This window comes from Onychostruthus taczanowskii, unplaced genomic scaffold (genome assembly GCF_017590055.1).
Source record: "Onychostruthus taczanowskii isolate IOZ18803 unplaced genomic scaffold, ASM1759005v1 scaffold126, whole genome shotgun sequence".
Classification (NCBI taxonomy): Eukaryota; Metazoa; Chordata; class Aves; order Passeriformes; family Passeridae; genus Onychostruthus; species Onychostruthus taczanowskii.
This window is the reverse complement of record NW_024498418.1, coordinates 913,296-929,221: the sequence shown is the minus strand read 5'-3', so window position 1 is coordinate 929,221 and position 15,926 is coordinate 913,296. Positions and strand designations below refer to the sequence as shown.

General features: G+C 56.9%; 2 protein-coding genes across 2 annotated transcripts; one reads left to right on the top strand and one right to left on the bottom strand.

Moving 5' to 3' along the window:
* The first annotated feature begins 17 nt into the window (after nucleotides 1-17).
* SOX12 (SRY-box transcription factor 12) lies at nucleotides 18-7,750 on the top strand. Its single transcript, XM_041396181.1, has 2 exons — nucleotides 18-1,000; nucleotides 1,099-7,750. The coding sequence occupies exon 1, from the start codon at nucleotides 85-87 to the stop codon at nucleotides 982-984; it is 900 nt and encodes a 299-aa protein (XP_041252115.1). The 5' UTR covers nucleotides 18-84; the 3' UTR covers nucleotides 985-1,000; nucleotides 1,099-7,750.
* A 189-nt stretch (nucleotides 7,751-7,939) lies between these two features.
* Nucleotides 7,940-15,086, bottom strand: TBC1D20 (TBC1 domain family member 20). Its single transcript, XM_041396175.1, has 8 exons — nucleotides 15,032-15,086; nucleotides 14,085-14,270; nucleotides 12,877-12,960; nucleotides 11,247-11,433; nucleotides 10,360-10,461; nucleotides 9,318-9,459; nucleotides 8,477-8,664; nucleotides 7,940-8,343 (listed from the first exon to the last, which is right to left on the bottom strand). The coding sequence occupies exons 1-8, from the start codon at nucleotides 15,084-15,086 to the stop codon at nucleotides 8,070-8,072; spliced, it is 1,218 nt and encodes a 405-aa protein (XP_041252109.1). The 3' UTR covers nucleotides 7,940-8,069.
* Nucleotides 15,087-15,926: the final 840 nt, after the last annotated feature.

Genomic DNA, 15,926 nt, shown 5'->3' with positions numbered 1-15,926 from the left:
CGGGGAGGCGGCGGCGGGCAGGGAGACGACGGCGGGAGGGGAGGAGGAAGAGGCGGAGGCGGCGGCGGGATACCCGGCTCCGGGATGGTGCAGCGCGGCCCGCGGGGCCGGGGCGCGGAGGCTCGGCGGGAGCCCTGCGCCCCACTGCCCGCCCGTGACACCGAGCCCGCCTGGTGCAAGACGCCGAGCGGGCACATCAAGCGGCCCATGAACGCCTTCATGGTGTGGTCCCAGCACGAGCGCCGCAAGATCATGGACCAGTGGCCCGACATGCACAACGCCGAGATCTCCAAGCGCCTGGGCCGGCGCTGGCAGCTCCTGCACGACTCCGAGAAGATCCCCTTTGTCAGGGAGGCCGAGCGTCTGCGCCTCAAGCACATGGCTGACTACCCCGACTACAAGTACCGGCCTCGGAAAAAGGGCAAGGTGGGCACCGGAGCAGCCCGCCCTCGGCTCCCAGTGAAGATCAAGCCCTCCGTGTTGGGCCGTGTCTCTGCCAGCCGCAGGCAGCCCGCCAAGCTGCCCACCGGCCCCGACACCCCCCAGGAGCCCGCACCAGAGGTGCCCGCTGAGGACAGCCCTGTGGTGCCTGGCACGGCTGCCTGGCACCCGGCACCCGACGGCGAGCACAGCCCCCAGGAGCCCCCTGCACCCCTGAGCCCTACCACACCCTGCCCGGAGCCAGGGAGGTCCCCAGAGAGCGGGTCCCCCTCTCCCATGTCGGCTGGGTCCCCTCCCTCTTCCTTCAGCTCCTCTGACGAAGAGCTGGAGGAGGAGCTGCTGGGGGTCATGCCCGGGCGGGCGCCTGCCAGTGCCACCTGTGGTGCCCTGGACTGGTCCGTCTTCGACAAGGACCACGACCTCTACCCGCGGGGAGGCTCCTCGCACTTCGAGTTCCCGGACTATTGCACGCCCGAGGTGACGGAGATGATAGCAGGGGACTGGCTCATGTCCAGCATCTCAGACTTGGTCTTTACCTACTGAGTCCCACGCTCTGCAGGTAACACTCATTTTTATTTTCACCCACAATCAGGTCATATCAAAAAACAACCCAGGAAACAAAAAACAAACAAACCGAAACCAGCTGTTTACATGCAGGAATCAGGTATTTTGCCTTGAAGCTGCTGGAAGGCAGAGCCCCTGCTCCCCCCACCCCCTGGCACACACCCATTCTCCATCCGTCTGTCTGTCCGGCTCTCGCCTCGTGCCCGCAGGACGCATGGCCGCCTGCCGCGGTTATTTGCCCGTGAAATGCATCTCATCGGGTTTTCATTATCACACCCGGCCGCTTTCCCCCACGGCCCCGGCGCTGACAGCCGTGGCTGCTCCCGGCCGCTCCCATCTGTGCCAGCACCGTGTGCCCTCCCGCTCTCCAGGAAGCAGGAGCATCCACGCCACCCCAGCTCTCGGTGCCCACCCCACCTTCCCCATCCCTTGGAGAATGGCTGATTCCGTTTGGTTTTTGACTGCATTGAACGCATGGCTTCAATTCTCTGCTCTTCCTCTTTGCAGCCCTTGGGGAGGGATGCCGAGCCATGCCAAACTGTCCCTGCCCAACTCCCTGTTTTGTGAGGGGTCCCTGCTTTGGGGGTTCAGTGTCCCCCAGCAGTGTCTCCTTCCCCGTGGCGCGTGCTCCCCGCCACTCGCTTTGGGAAGAGTGAAGTTGCACACACGTGACGCGCACGTGGGCGCGGGAGGCTGTGTTGTTTCTCTCGCCAGGCAGTTGTGCAGGGAAAGCCATGCCACGGAGGGAGCCATCTGTCCAGAGTCACCCCAAAATTGTACGGGGACCAGCCCTTCACTAAGCAGCCAGCCCTCATTTTAACCTTGGAGCCTGTGCCCGTGCGGGACCTGCTGTGGGCTGGCTGACCTTGGCCGGTGGAGCTGGGTGTCACTGTGCCCAGCCGTGGCGTGTGGTGCTGCCGGGATGGCAGGGAGCAGCATGGAAGGGCAGGGTGGCAGCGAAGGGCAGCTGCGGGAAATCTGCCTTAAGCAGCCACCCAAACTGGTCCAAGAGCAGCAGCAGCCAGTGCTGGTGGGTGTGTGGGGGTGTGGGTGATGCTCTGGCGCAGGGCTCCTCCACACAGCACCACGCTGGGCTCCGCTGCCGACCACGCCAAGAGCAGGGACATGCTGGCAGGGAAGATGCTGCTGCAGCGGCTCCTCCAGCTGGGATTTTCTTTGCTTTTCCTAATGGCTCCTTCCTGCGACAGCCGCCTCCTCCCACTGCCGGGAGCACGTGGCTGCAGTGCTGGCTCGGCAGCTGCCGCAGGCTGTGGTTGGGGGGGCAGGGGCTGCACTCTGGTACAGCTGTGCCGGGTGGGGACCCCACACATCCCCGGGGAAGTGGTCATGGCTTGGGCTGGCAGCACCTGCAAGAGTTCTACTGGGCTCGGCAGCAACTGCTGCTTGAAGCAGCCCCTGCAGTCCCCCATGACCCCGATTCCCCAGGCCCCCTGGATTTGCAGGGGCACCTCGGATCCTTCCCTGCCAAGGGGGTGCTGGCTGCAGCAGAGCACCCGCTGCTTGGGGCTCTGCCTCCCTGTTTTGGGGCTGCCGGTCCCCCCAGTCACAGGCTACCCCGTGCCTGCCCCTTGCTGTCAGGCTGGACTGAGCCGTGACATCCCCCCTCCCATGTCCTGGCATCCCCTGAGGGTGCCTCGGAGTAGGTGCCTGGCCCTGCTGCTGGAGCTGCTGGTGGCCCTGGCTCAGCCGTGGGGACAGGCACTGCAGCGCAGGGAGAGGCGTGTCCCTGGGCACTTTGCAGGGATGCTTGATGTCCCCCAGCCCAGTCCCTGGGGACCCCTCGAGGCCCCCCGCGATGGTCAACCATCAGCAGTGTAGATGTGTCGGTGTGTAGCGGTAGCTGTGCGTGTGTGTTGGCATTAGCCACGGTGTTTCGGTACCCCCGTGCGGGTGCCAGCCTGCGGAGCCAGGCGGGCATCACGCATCAGACACGTGTTCCCTGGATAGAGCGCGTCCTCTTCTCTGCGTCCCCTCCCTCCCCGGCCGTCCCCCACCGGATCCAGTCCCGCCCCCAAAGGTGGAAAAGCCAAATAAGCGCCGGGCCGGCCGTGATTCTGGCAGCCTGCTCCCGCCTCACCGCCGCCTCGGGGGGACTTTGCCTTCCCACCCCCTGGGCAGCCCCGCTCCAGGAGCATCTGAAGCCGTCTCCCATGTGTGAGCCGGGTTCGGGGTTCCCGTGGGGTCCGGCGGCCCCAGAGCTCTCTAACACACACGGATCTCACCCAGCACCTCGGTGCCTTCTTGGGGTGCACAGCCACCCCATGCTGTGGCCAGGGCTTCTCAGGGAGGGCGCTGAGGCTGACAGTCACCTGCCCTCCATCCCTGTCCATGGGGAAGCCAAAGCCCCCAGGTACCAGCAAGGCCTGAGGCCACACTGAGGGTCTCGCATCTCACGTGTGCTTTGCTGACCCTGCAGCTCAGGGCTCAGCTTCCGTTCCTAGGGGGAACACGGGTCCCAGTGGTCCCTTACATGCTGTGCATCACCCTTGAGCCAGGGTGATCCCTCCACAGACTGTCAGGCGAAATATTTCCTCAGGAGCAGGTTCTGGGTCAGTGCCAGAACCGGAGCCAGTGCCGGGGTCTCCTGCCCTGGCCGCAAGCACAACATCATCCGCTTTGTCCCCGTCCTCACCCCTGTCCCCCTCCTCGAGTCTCGCCGGGTGTGTTTGTCAGGGAGAACCGTCGTGGACAGTGGTGGATTTTCTGTGCCGTGTGGTTGTAGTGCTTAGAGACCCCCCCAGCGTGCGGCCCCTCCCGCTGCGCCCCCGCTGCCCGGTGCTGGCTGGCATGCGTGTGCGAGCGTGTGTGCGTGCGCGTGCGACATCCCGTCATCACTCCAGACAAAGCGAATAATAATAATAATAGTAATAATAAATAATAAAAATAAACCAAACCTCTCTCAGGAAGCAGCTGCCCTGGCGGCGGCCGAGTGGGCCGGGGGTCCCCGGAGCTGGCGGGGCCCCGACGCAGCCTGCGGACGGGCGCCAGCGCTCGGGGTCACCTTTGTAGTGTTGTGTTAGTGAAGGGTCCCTGTGTCTGTTATCTTGGAGAAACAGGATTTTAGCCGAGGGGCAGTGACGACCCCGTCTGGGTCCGTCTTGGGGGTGTGACATGGCTGGCCCTTGCTCTGCAGAACCTCGGCTAACAATGATCCTGACTGTTGTGATTATGGAATAAAGTGTGTTGGTCTGCTTCGCTTGGCTCTGGCTCCTTCTCTGCTGCCTCACTCCTCCCAGGGGAATTTGGGGTACCCAGGGCTATGTGAGGTCTCCAGGGAGATGAGGGATTCCCAGTAGCCAGCATCCGGCTCCCAGGTATATCAGTTCCCACCCTGAGCCCCGGTTCCTAAGGGCTCTCCTGCAGCGGGGAGGTTCACCCTCATCAGTCAGTGTGGGCTGGGCGTCCCCGGGAGCAGTGTGAGCATGTGCATGTGTGTGCACGTATGTGCAGTGCGCAGGCAGCCCCTCGCCCCACCCGTGTGTGTGTGTGGGCAATCCCGGCGCCGCCCCCGACTCCGTTCAGCCGGGGGAGGGGACCGAGGGTGATCGGGGAGGGAAGTGGAGAGGGAGGGAACCGGGGGTGCTAATCCAGACCCACGGGGGGGGGGCACGGGGTCACGCGCCACTCGCATCACACCCAGACCCCCGCCCCCAGTCTCACCGCAGCTGTTGCCACGGCAACAAGAGGAGCCCAGAGCATCCCCGGGTACTGCCAGCCCCTCCTGCTGCCCTGGCGCTGCTGGGGACCGGGCTGTCCCCGAGGGAGGGAGAAGTGCAGGGGTTGCCCGTGCCACGGTGACCCCCCCCAAGTCTGCAGGCTGCACCCCCGGGACAGCCCCCAGCACCGCCCGCGGCCTGGGCGGTACCACAGGGGCAGCAATGTTCCAGTGTGGTGTCACTGCAGCCCCCGGCAATGGGATTGTCTCTGTGCAGGGGCACTGCTGGGAGCAGGGGGGCCCATGGGGCAGCCACAGGCAGAGCTCACTGGCCATCACCACTGCCCCCATCACTTTGGCAAGGTCAGGGCCACACGGGGCTCTTGTCTACTGTCCAGCATGGCCCACACAGGCACATGCACACGCTGCCACTGGCCTGGTTGAGTCACATGCAGCAGTGGCCTCTTGGCTACCCTAAAGATGTCACATACCTCCTGCCACCACTCCTCCTTCCCCGCTGCTGCTCAAAGGGTGCTCTTCTCACAGGGATTCAAGCACGGTTTAGAAAATGGCTCCTGGAGAAGCCACAGGCAATTAAAAATAGCCAAGAGGGCTGCCAGCCTTGAGCCATCCAGACAAAACCGCTTCCAGCCTGGCCAAGGCTGCTGCATCACCCCAGCTCAGCGGAGCGTGCCCCGGGATTGGGCATCGTGCCCGGGATCTCCTCCTGCAGCCGGGCACCCGGCCTGGGGTACAGGGCAGCGGGCAGGTCAGGCTATTTCCAGCCCCACGCTGCTGATGGGGGGGACACCCCAGAGAGCCAGCAGCACACACAAGGCCTGGCCTTGGCCCAGAGGGAGGCAGATGGATGGAGAACAGTGACCGGGGCACGCACACACCCTTTGGCTCTGCTCCTGCTCCCACGGGGCTGCTGGGTGTGAGGCCACACTGAGCTGGCCTGGCCACCGCAGGGAAGGTGCCAGTTCTGGGCCCCAGGGTGCCACAAGAGCAGATCTGGCAGCCCTGGTCTGCGGAGGGCAGGAAGTGTGTTTAGTAACTGTTTATTTTACAGTTTTAGGGCGTGTAGAAATCTGCATTTACAGGGGTGTATAAGTCTTTGTACAGAGTAACTGAAGCACCCTGGACTCCTCCCAGGCCCTTCTCCCCCCACTGGGGACAACACAAGAACTAAAGTGCATCATGGCCAGGGAATGGAGGGGCTGCAGGGGCTCCTCCTGGGGGGCTCCAGCCATCCCCTCCTTCAGCGTAATGTACAGAGCAGTCCTGGGCCCTCCAGCAGCACTCCCAGGTCACCACACTCTCCAGTGGTTTCTAAAGTGCCAAGTGACCCAGCCTCCAGTCCTGCTCTGGGGGTACCAAGGGGCCAGGAATGGGCTCTGCCTTCAGCCACACTGGGAGGAGCCCCCTGAGCAGCCCCAGGTCTCTCCAAGGCCACTGGCACCACTGAGGAGAGGAGGGAACAGGTCTTGCTGCCTGCCTGGACAAGGGCAGTTTCACTCACTCCACATTTCACCTGCAGAGGCTCTGCTTAGAGCTTCATGGGAACACAAGTCAGGAATGAAAACTGCCCACCTGCCCTCTGGCCAGAAAGGCACATCCCTTCCATGAAGCAAGGGCCCATGGGGCAAACCAGAACACACCCAGGGCAGTTATGGACAAAGAAGGGTGGGAGTTGGGGGTGCTGAGCTCTCCAGGGCATGAGTTTTCTCCTCTATCCCAAAATCCCTTCAACCAACACCTCCTTTTCAGGTGTGCAGCCCCTGGGCATGGCACAGATGGCTTTGGGCACAACAGAGCAATGATGGGGCAGAGGGAGGGAGCTGTGAGGGACAGGTAAGGACACTTGAGGGAGATTTAGCAGCTTGGGGGAGAGGTAGAGGCATAGAGTGTCTATTGGCTCTGTCTCAGTGGGACACTGAGTTGTCTAGAAGGATTTGCTGCTTAGCTTGGAGGGCAGGGAGCGCTGGGACTGCCAATGGAACTCATGGGGAAATGGGAGCTATGCAGGGGTCAGGGTGGCCTTTCTGGGAAATCCCTTGTGGTATTTCCAGAGGTGATGTTGAAGCCTGATCAGCCTGTGGGGGAGGTTTTTGTCACATTTCCTAGTGCAACAACTTCTATTCTGTGCAAAGTATTTCACAAGGTGGAAAAAGCCTTTCTCCATGTGGGCATGTTAAGGTCCACTTCCAGAGCTATTAAAGAAGTCTGCAATGGGTGTTTACAGTGCCACTAAAACTTGTAGTAGCATAACAGTACACACCCTCAGCAGGGTGACTGCACTCGTGCTCACCTCACTGACCCCAGATATGGTCACAGTACTGCCAGAGCAGCAGTGGCAGTGCCTGAGAGCTGAGGGGAGCTAAGGTCTGCTCCTGGCCCCCACAAACAGATCAGGCTGCAAAGATGTGGAAGCAGAAAGAGCCAGGGAGTGTTACACACTGAAGAGAAGCTCACAGCATTGTGCTGGCCAGGGTGTGGGAAAGGTTTGGCTCTGCTCAGAGGGTGTCCACAGGACAGGGAAGAGCTGGAGCACTGGCAAAGCTGAAGGCAGATCGTGGGGCACACTGGAGCAATGAAGAGCCAAAGGGTTGCCCTGTTCCTCAGGAGTGCAACGCCCTTCCCCCTCACACACGCAAGCACCCAGAACAAACCCTGTTGGACACCCTCCTCCAGGCGAAGATCTGCTCTCACTCCCACTAGTTTTCCCCAGTGGAGAGCACAGGATCATTTGGGCACAGCCCACACACAGCTCTCCCTCTGTACAGTCACCTGAGCACAGCCTGACCAGCCAATTTGTCCATACCTCTGGTTCCTCAGGAGACAGCAGGAGTGCCTGTCTGCTCACCCTGGCACAGGGAGAGGAAAACAAGGTGAGCATGGTGTGGGGAACCGTCCTGCTGGGCTGGTTCCCTCAGTCTCTGTCACAAAGGCCAAAAGTGTTACTGGACGCAGTAAGAATAATAAATAGTCTTCAGACAGGTCGTTTCTGGACATGTCCTTCATCACACATCAGCCTTTCCTGCTGGGGATGTGACAGCAAAGACCCTTCCTCCGTCTTCAGGGGAAAATCTGCAGCTGGAACTTGGGTGCCCACTCCAGCGCGCTCTTCACCATGGCCAGGGCAGCTGCTCCCAGCGCCACCGTCAGCCCCATCACTGCCAGCTTGACAAAGCGGTTGGTCCGGGGCTTTGTCAAGATGGATTTTGTCCGCTCCTCCCCTCGGAGCCGCTCCTCCCCTCGCCAAAAGTGTTACTGGACGCAGTAAGAATAATAAATAGTCTTCAGACAGGTCGTTTCTGGACATGTCCTTCATCACACATCAGCCTTTCCTGCTGGGGATGTGACAGCAAAGACCCTTCCTCCGTCTTCAGGGGAAAATCTGCAGCTGGAACTTGGGTGCCCACTCCAGCGCGCTCTTCACCATGGCCAGGGCAGCTGCTCCCAGCGCCACCGTCAGCCCCATCACTGCCAGCTTGACAAAGCGGTTGGTCCGGGGCTTCCGCTCCTCCCCTCGGAGCCGCTCCTCCCCTCGGAGCCGCTCCTCCCCTCGGAGCCGCTCTCTGAAGCGTTGCCTCAACACAGTGTCTGGTCTCTGCTGCACTGATGCCAACTCAAAGTCCTTAAAAGTGGAAGCCGCAGTTCTGCAAGAGAAGGAACAGGTCAAGGAGGGTTCCCTGCTCAGCCCTGGGACCAGCCTCCCGTCAGGAAGATCTCCACAGGGAGGCAAGAACTGGCAAGGGGATGTAGGGAACACATGGGCTGCCCGGCGCTCACCGTTCCGCCTGAGCTGCCTGAGCTGCCTCCTTGGCGAGTTCAGAAGGTGGGAACTGGACAAAAAGGTCCCCGGCTTTGCTGATCAGAGACTCATAAGGAAGGTCTTGTGGGATCTGGGATAGGAGGTGGTGGACAGAGGCCATGTCACACTCACAGTCCAGAACTTCCTGCTCCCGGTGCAGCACGATCTGCAGAGGAGTGAGAGGAGGACAGACAAGGAAGTGGGGACAACTCCTTGGCAGATGCTGGCACTTATTTCAGAGCCAGAAGAAAAAATCACTTTACTTCCAGCTGAAAGACCTTCTTCAAAAGGACACTCTGCAGTGAAGCATTCACTGGGAAGAGAAATGCCAAACCCCTCTGAGACACTGAGGCCATGGGAAGCCTCTTTCAGGGCACTTAGGTCTGTCTGCTGAGCAGAGCCTGCTATTGGCAGGTCGGAGACGGGGGCAGAAACTCAGCAGGGTCTGACTTCATGACTTGCCCTCTGCTATAGGAGGATGGGCAGCATGGATGCACAGTGCAGGGCTGTCCCCAGCCAGCCAGGCATCCCAGTATGTGACCAGAAGCAGGACCAGCACATGAGAGGAAACAAAAACACTGTGCTGTTCTGCCTCCACAGCACTGAATTGGTAAAGCCTGCACATTTGGACATCCTCAGGCTGCCCTGAGTTCCCCTGCATCCCACCTGCCCTTTACCATCACCAAGGACCTCATCTGCAGAGCAGGGTACAGCTGAGGACAGCACCAGCACTGGGTTTGTTAGCCTCCCTCTGCAGCCCCAAACTCCTACCACCTCAGAACAGCCCAGTTAATCCCTGAGCATTCCATCAATACCTACCACAGCTGCAAAATAAATGGGCATCAGCGGGTGGCAAGCCAGGAAGAAGTCATATAATCGCACAACGTGCCGGAAGTCAGACAAAACGTGGCCAAACCAGGTGATCAGCCAGCTGAGGGCAAAGATGGTTCCCACCTCTGCACTACACAGAGAAAGAGCCATTAGGTCAGCCTGGAAACAGGGATGAAATGCTCCCAAGCCAGCCCTGTGCTGCACTGCCATGCCTGGGGAAATAGAGCTGGCTGTCAGTGGAGCACTGAACCCCACTAGAGCAGGAACTGCACCTCTGGCAGAAAAAATTGTTTATCCCCTGTGCCACCCCCTGTGGCAAAGTGCTGCCACTACTTGTGTCACATCCAGTGGGGGCCACAGCAGAGGCCAAACACTGCTTTCAGGAGACCCTGAATGTGTCATGTATCATGCCACTGTCTGGCTTGCTGGCCTGAGGGCAACTGAAGTCCTGCAGCACAGACTGATGTTTGGGTTCCTTCCTACCCTGAGGGCTTACTAATTCTGGGAGTTTGCAATCAGGGTTGGTACCCAAAGACATTCTGGCTGTGAAAAAAACCACACATCTGCCCAAAAAAGGGCTCTGAACTCACTCTTCCCATTCACCTTCCTGCTTCTGATTTGATCTGGCCAGACATACCTGTGTATCCCTAATGCAAAACCTGGTAATTATCCCCAGAACTAAGAACAAACTACAGCAAGGTCCCACCAGCCACACAAGTGGTCACGTGAAGCAGTTGTAGCATTTGTACAACACTGTCCCCAAATCCCCAGCCCACCAATACAGAGTGCAGACAAATGGGCTGAAGATGGCACCATGTAAAACCTCTCCAGACAGGCATCACAGGTTTGAGCCTGCTCATAAAATGAGTGCCACATGCCTTTGGGGTGTCACCATCAGCTGTGGGACAGCTGTTGACTCCCTGAGGAAGCCACTGTGGTGCTGGGGATGTGTGGGTGAAAATGGCCCTGTGAACAGTAACTTGAGACAGGCAGGGGAGAGCCAGGAGGCCCTAAGGGAACATTTGCATACCTCTGCAGGAAGTCATGCACCTCAGGGTTCACCTGGTCTATGATGGGCATCAGGTAATTTAAAATGTGCTTGGTATTATCCATTGTTTGGTCCATAAAATCCCTGAGGAAAGATTTAAAAGAAGCTTTGTCAAGCAACAACGTCAGCAAGCTCTCCCTCTAGGGAGGCAGCAGAGGGTGAAGCACATGCAATAAACATTCTTGCTGGCAGGGTGGCCCCCAACCCCAAGGAATTCTGTCTCTTTGGAGCAGCCTCCTTCCTGCTTGTCTGGGACACACAGGGCTGACCTGCACACAGAACCCAAGCCCAGACCATCATGCTGCTGTCAGCTGACACTTCTTATTGATGCAGTGCACACAAGAACTGTAAAGCCTTTCCAGTACCCAAAATCTGACTCCTGCCTGGGAGAGGAGAGATAATCCCTCCAAACCACACTCTCCAGCTGGAAGCTTGCTCTTATTTCAGTGCACAAACAGGAAAGACTCTTCATGTGGGGTACAGGACACTGATAGTACAGACCATGCTGCCCAGGGCTATGCAAGGACAAGTGGGAGACAGGAGCTGAGCCAGCCTCCAGGATGTGGAGAGGCCCTGACAGCCACACAACCATGGATAATGCATGTGTGTTGGCTTTTCCAACTCCAAGAGATGCTACAAATTAACTGACAGCCTTCAATTATCCTTTCCCCGAGGCACAGCTCCCTGCAAAGCCACGTGCTGTTGTGTGCTCAGGCTGCTCTCAATTACCCTCTGGGTACAGGCATGACAGGCAGCTGCTTTAACCCAAGGCTCTGCCTTCCCAGCTCCCCTTCCAGGCCAGCTCTACCTGCACAGGCGTCCCCACAGCCTGAGGACATGCAGTTGGCTCCTCTCCTCCCACTGAGTACCTGAGATGATGTGTTGAGAGCTTCTCCACCAGAGCTGTGGCCAGCCTGTCCCCCACCACCAGGAGGAAGGTGACCACGATGTCGTGGTACCCCTGGTAGTAGTGCAGCTGGGGGTTGCGCTTGAGGACGTGGAGGATGATATCGATGAGCTCCTCCTGCAATCCTTCCCTCTGGTCATCTGGCATATCTGTGGGAACAAGAGAGGTGGCACAGCTGTGTCACCTACCAGTGTCTGCTGTGGGAGCAAGGAGAGCACCTGTGCATTTATGAACCTGCCTGATCCCAAGGGATGTGGTGCACAAGGGGAGGGTGGTAAAACTGGCAGAAAAAACTATCTAAAGCCCTAATGCTGTCTCCCAAAACTCTGCAGGGGAATCTGGACAGTTGCTGAGAGGTTTAATCTTTAGATCTGCAGAACCCTTATCTGCAAGGAAGCCGCTGTGGAGGACGGGAGCAGGGTTTATAGATGTTTGCACAGTGCTGCTGTGAAGAGAGAATTGTTCTACACATCCAGCACAGAGGAGGATGTTTTAGTAATTTTTAATTTCCCAGGAGTTCTAGAAAAAAATTCAACAGGACCCATTTTCACAGAAACTATGCCAACTGCATCAGACTGCGAGGCCTCCACCAGCACAGCTTTCTATCAGTCCCCTGCTAACAACATGTGTTTAGGGACAGGATGTCACAGGGAAAACATTGTTCCTGCCTTGCACAGCTGCAGCCAGTTTCTGGCAGCCCTTGTCAACAGATAACACACCCAAAGGCCAAGCAGAGAGTCCCAGTGGAGATCCTGCAATGACAAAGTTCTCCTTTTCCTCTGCTTCACTAATGCGGCTAAAAATAGGCAGGAGGCTGCCATTCAAGGGCAAAAAAATCCGTAGGAGCAGAGCCTCCAGGAATCAGGCCTGCACACAGCATCCATGCCTGCAAGAATCAGAGTGAATCAAGTGTTTATACAAAATAAAAGTGGCAGAAGGGGGAGGCAGATTCTGCCCAGAAATAACGACTGCTCTGCACAGAGAGCTGCTGGATTTAGCATTTTATAAATAACACAAGGCACCAGCCTCCCATCAGAACTAAACAACTGCAAAACCATTTTGCTCCTAAATGTTTTAAGTTCTTTTAAATTTGGTGCAAGAACCTGATTTTGAAACTGTTTTATACCAGGGGTTGTGGGTTGTTCCAAGCACAGACAAACATGCCTTCCCTGCCCCTGAGCTAACCGTGGACTAAAATAAACTGAAGCAAATGGCATGTTTCTCAAGCTTTCCATCTGTCCTAATCTCAACAGGTCATGGTGCACAAGATCCATGCAGGATCCCTCCTCTCTCTGCTGCAACTGTCTGCCAGTAGGAGCCTCCTGGCAGAGGGGGGCAGTGGGGCAGGGGAAGCGGAACGTTGGAAAAGCCACGTCAGAAACCATCTGTGCAGAGACAGCTGCAGGGAACTGATGGCTGCAGAAGGGCTTCACTGCAAGAAGCAGCTGCTGGGAGCTCACACAGAAAAAGTTTTCTAGAAGTCAGGCCCTATGAGTAATAATGGAATGCCACCTTCTGCAGCCTCCCAGGGAGATGTGAGCCATGGCATTGCTCTTGTCCCTACTGAGTGGGAAGAGCAGAACCCCCCTCACCTGGTGGGAAGCGGCGCAGGGATCGCCGCACATCCAGTAACACTTGCTGGTAATCCTTATTGTCCTCTCGCAGCTCCTTCCTTGCTGAGAAAAAGAGGAACAGGATTAACATGAAGCACTGCAGTGGTGGGAAGACAGTAAGGTGAGGGAGCTGGGAAGATCCCTGCTGAATGTGGACATGAAGCTGCACACATCCCCTACTCCACTGTGTATCCCCTTTTTTCATGTCACACCTCAGTCCTGTCCCTGCACTTTCACTGCCACACACTCTGACACTAACAGCAAATGAGACAATTATTTCTTTAGACAACACATGTTAAAATGCTGAAACTGACAGCAGCACTCCCAGCACTCCTAGAAACATCTCTGCTACACAGTTTTGCTGTGCAATTCAAAGTGTACTCAGCAGCAGCACTGGAGGAGTGCTGTGGAGACCATTTATAAAATAGAAACAATTCAGAGGAAAATCTCACCCAGGGTTAGCTAAGACAGTTAAAGAAACAGAAAAGTTCAGTGAGCCAGCAAATTCCTTCTATGTGATCATGTAAAGTTAAACCTTGTCTTCCAGCAGCTCTGGTCACCTCACATCACCCTAATGCCACCTGGCTCTGGACCGAGGTGGGGGGATGCACGTTTCCAAACCATCACAGAATCAGGAACAACAACAAAATCTGTCTGGGGGGGGACTCTAAAGCTACAGGACCTAGAGCTCCTGCATTGCTAAGGTTTAAAAACCATATGGGTACTTCACCAGGAAGGTTGTTGTCCTTGTGCCTGTTCTGACCAAAAAACCACATGAGCTTCACACAACAAACTGCTGCCTGGGAGAGACACATCGGGAGAATTTTGGCCACACCAGGGCTCAGCACAGCCACCTCTTCATGGCAGCAAAACAAATCAAGTCTGATTCTTTCTACTGCAGGTGAACTTACACATGTCAGCTAATGCTCAGGGCCACGCTGACTGCATCAACAATGAACTGATTCCATGACTATCACTAAAGAAAACAACAAATGTTGTTTTTAGAGGTCATGTATTGTTTACATACAACACAGTATTGGTGCTGTAGTGAATCCCCTTTGTACACGAGCTTAGTGGGAAATACAACACACACAGGGAAAAGGCAGGTCAGAAGGCACGTCCCTCCTCTAGGGACAAAGTTCACGGAGCCATTCCTCCCAAGCAGCTGAGTCCAGGCTGTGGCATACCTGGAAGAGGGGGCAGGTCGTCTGTGTTAACACTGAGCAGCTTTGGCCACACTTTGCACCGGATCTCGTCCGTGAGCAGCCCGCCCTTGCTGATCGCCATCCGCCTCAGCGCTGCCACGTCGATGGGGTCACTGTTCAGAGCCCGGTAAATCTCTGCCACTTTTCTTTTCTTCTTAACATCAAAGTCTGCAAAAGGTCACAGAGACATGAGCTGACAGGCAGTGACAGCACACAGTGGGGGCTAGCAATAGCCACTCACAGTGATGTCACACACACACACAAGGGAGATGACACAGGACAGTCACCACACTGTCAGGACAGGGGTGACTCTGGTGGGGACCCCTCCAGCTGAGTGTCCCCATTTCTGCAGGCTCAGCATTGGGGGCACCTCAAAGGGAACTCTCACTACTTCCCTGTCCTGGGGGTCCCACTGTGGGGGGCAAATGCTGCTCCTCCTGACACCGGAGCCACCACCAGTGCCCAGACAGAGCAATTGGCTCCTGTCCTTCCCAACGGCTCACGGCTCCATACAGGATCAAGACAGCACTGCAAAGCCATCCTGAAACTCTTTGCTCTCTGATGCAACTACCAGCTCAGATGTCAAGCGTTTCCTAAGACCAGGACTTAGGAAAGTGTTCAAAAAAAGGTATGGAAAGTGTTCCCAAAACTGTGTTCCTACCGACTCCCAGGTGCAGCCGTCCTAGGAAGAAGCCTGAGTATTTCCACTGACAGCAACAGACACAAGAAAGGACATAATTACACCAGAGTTAAAGAATCGTAAGCACATAGACTTGTCCTACAACAAACACAAACCTGCCAGCCACCAGTACACACACAGCCCAGCCAGCAGGAAATAATTCCCACTGTTTTGAGGAGCACAGGAACTCGGAGCAGGGAGGGAAGGGGTAACACACAAAGCACACAGTGCTCGGGTTAGACACACTTACAGGACACCAGAGTGCTTCCCAGGGAGCGGAGAAGGGACATTACTTCACACCACATGGTGGAATTTGTCACCGCTGCCTCATGTGAGGAAAGCAAGAAGCAGCCGAGAGCCACTCGATATCCCACACTGGAGGAGTTCCCAGTAAGGAGGCTTTGCTGAGCAGCTGTGGGACTGGAGTGCAGGATGAGGCCACAAACACTGCCTTTCCCTAAAGGCTTTTCCCATAGATGCAACAACTCTTGGGATCCGAACAGGATTCGCTCTATAAGGGACGTGTCCAAATAAGATTTGGGGCGGGAGGAATTAAAAGGATTTCGATGGAGAAACAGCTGTTTCCCAAGGCCGCGCCCTCCCGGCAGGGATAGGGGAGCTCGTTCCTCTGCACACGTGGCTCCTCAGCCACTGCCCGGCCCTGCTCCTGCCAGCTCCTGGCTGGAAGTGCAGCTCTCAGCGAGCTCTGAAGGGAACCAGCAGGTCGGCAGGCTGTTCACACACACGGGTGCTAAGTAGGTCGAGCAGTGGATGCTGTTCCTTCTCAAAAACCCTTTTAAAACACTTCTTGGATCAAAACAAGCTGTAACAGCCTACGACAGAGCTCCAACTCCTCCGAATTCCAAGATCCTGGGAACATTAAATCTCCTATCGCTCACACAGTGACTACAGTTTCTTTTACTTCCTTTCCGGCCCCTTGTGCAAGCAGAGTTATTTGCACAACAGAAGCCAGCTCTGCTCAGCCGGTTCCCTATTCCCAGCCAGTTCCCTACCCCCAGCTGCTCCTGATCCCCTGCCACAGGCACACACTGGGCTGTCACATACCGATGCCTCGGGAAGGAGGAGACAAAGCCTAAGGGAGAAAGAACTGTTCACACACAAAGAACTTAAGGAGTAGTGGGAAG

Bases quoted from the DNA above. Each gene is read 5' to 3' on its own strand.
- TBC1D20 (XM_041396175.1), bottom strand. From the start codon at position 15,086: ATGTGGTGTGAAGTAATGTCCCTTCTCCGCTCCCTGGGAAGCACTCTG. The intron at 14,271-15,031 runs GTAAGTGTGTCT...GACCTTTTGCAG, and splicing joins GGGAAGCACTCTGGTGTCCT to ACTTTGATGTTAAGAAGAAA. The intron at 12,961-14,084 runs GTATGCCACAGC...TCTTTTTCTCAG, and splicing joins CGACCTGCCCCCTCTTCCAG to CAAGGAAGGAGCTGCGAGAG.
- SOX12 (XM_041396181.1), top strand. From the start codon at position 85: ATGGTGCAGCGCGGCCCGCGGGGCCGGGGCGCGGAGGCTCGGCGGGAG.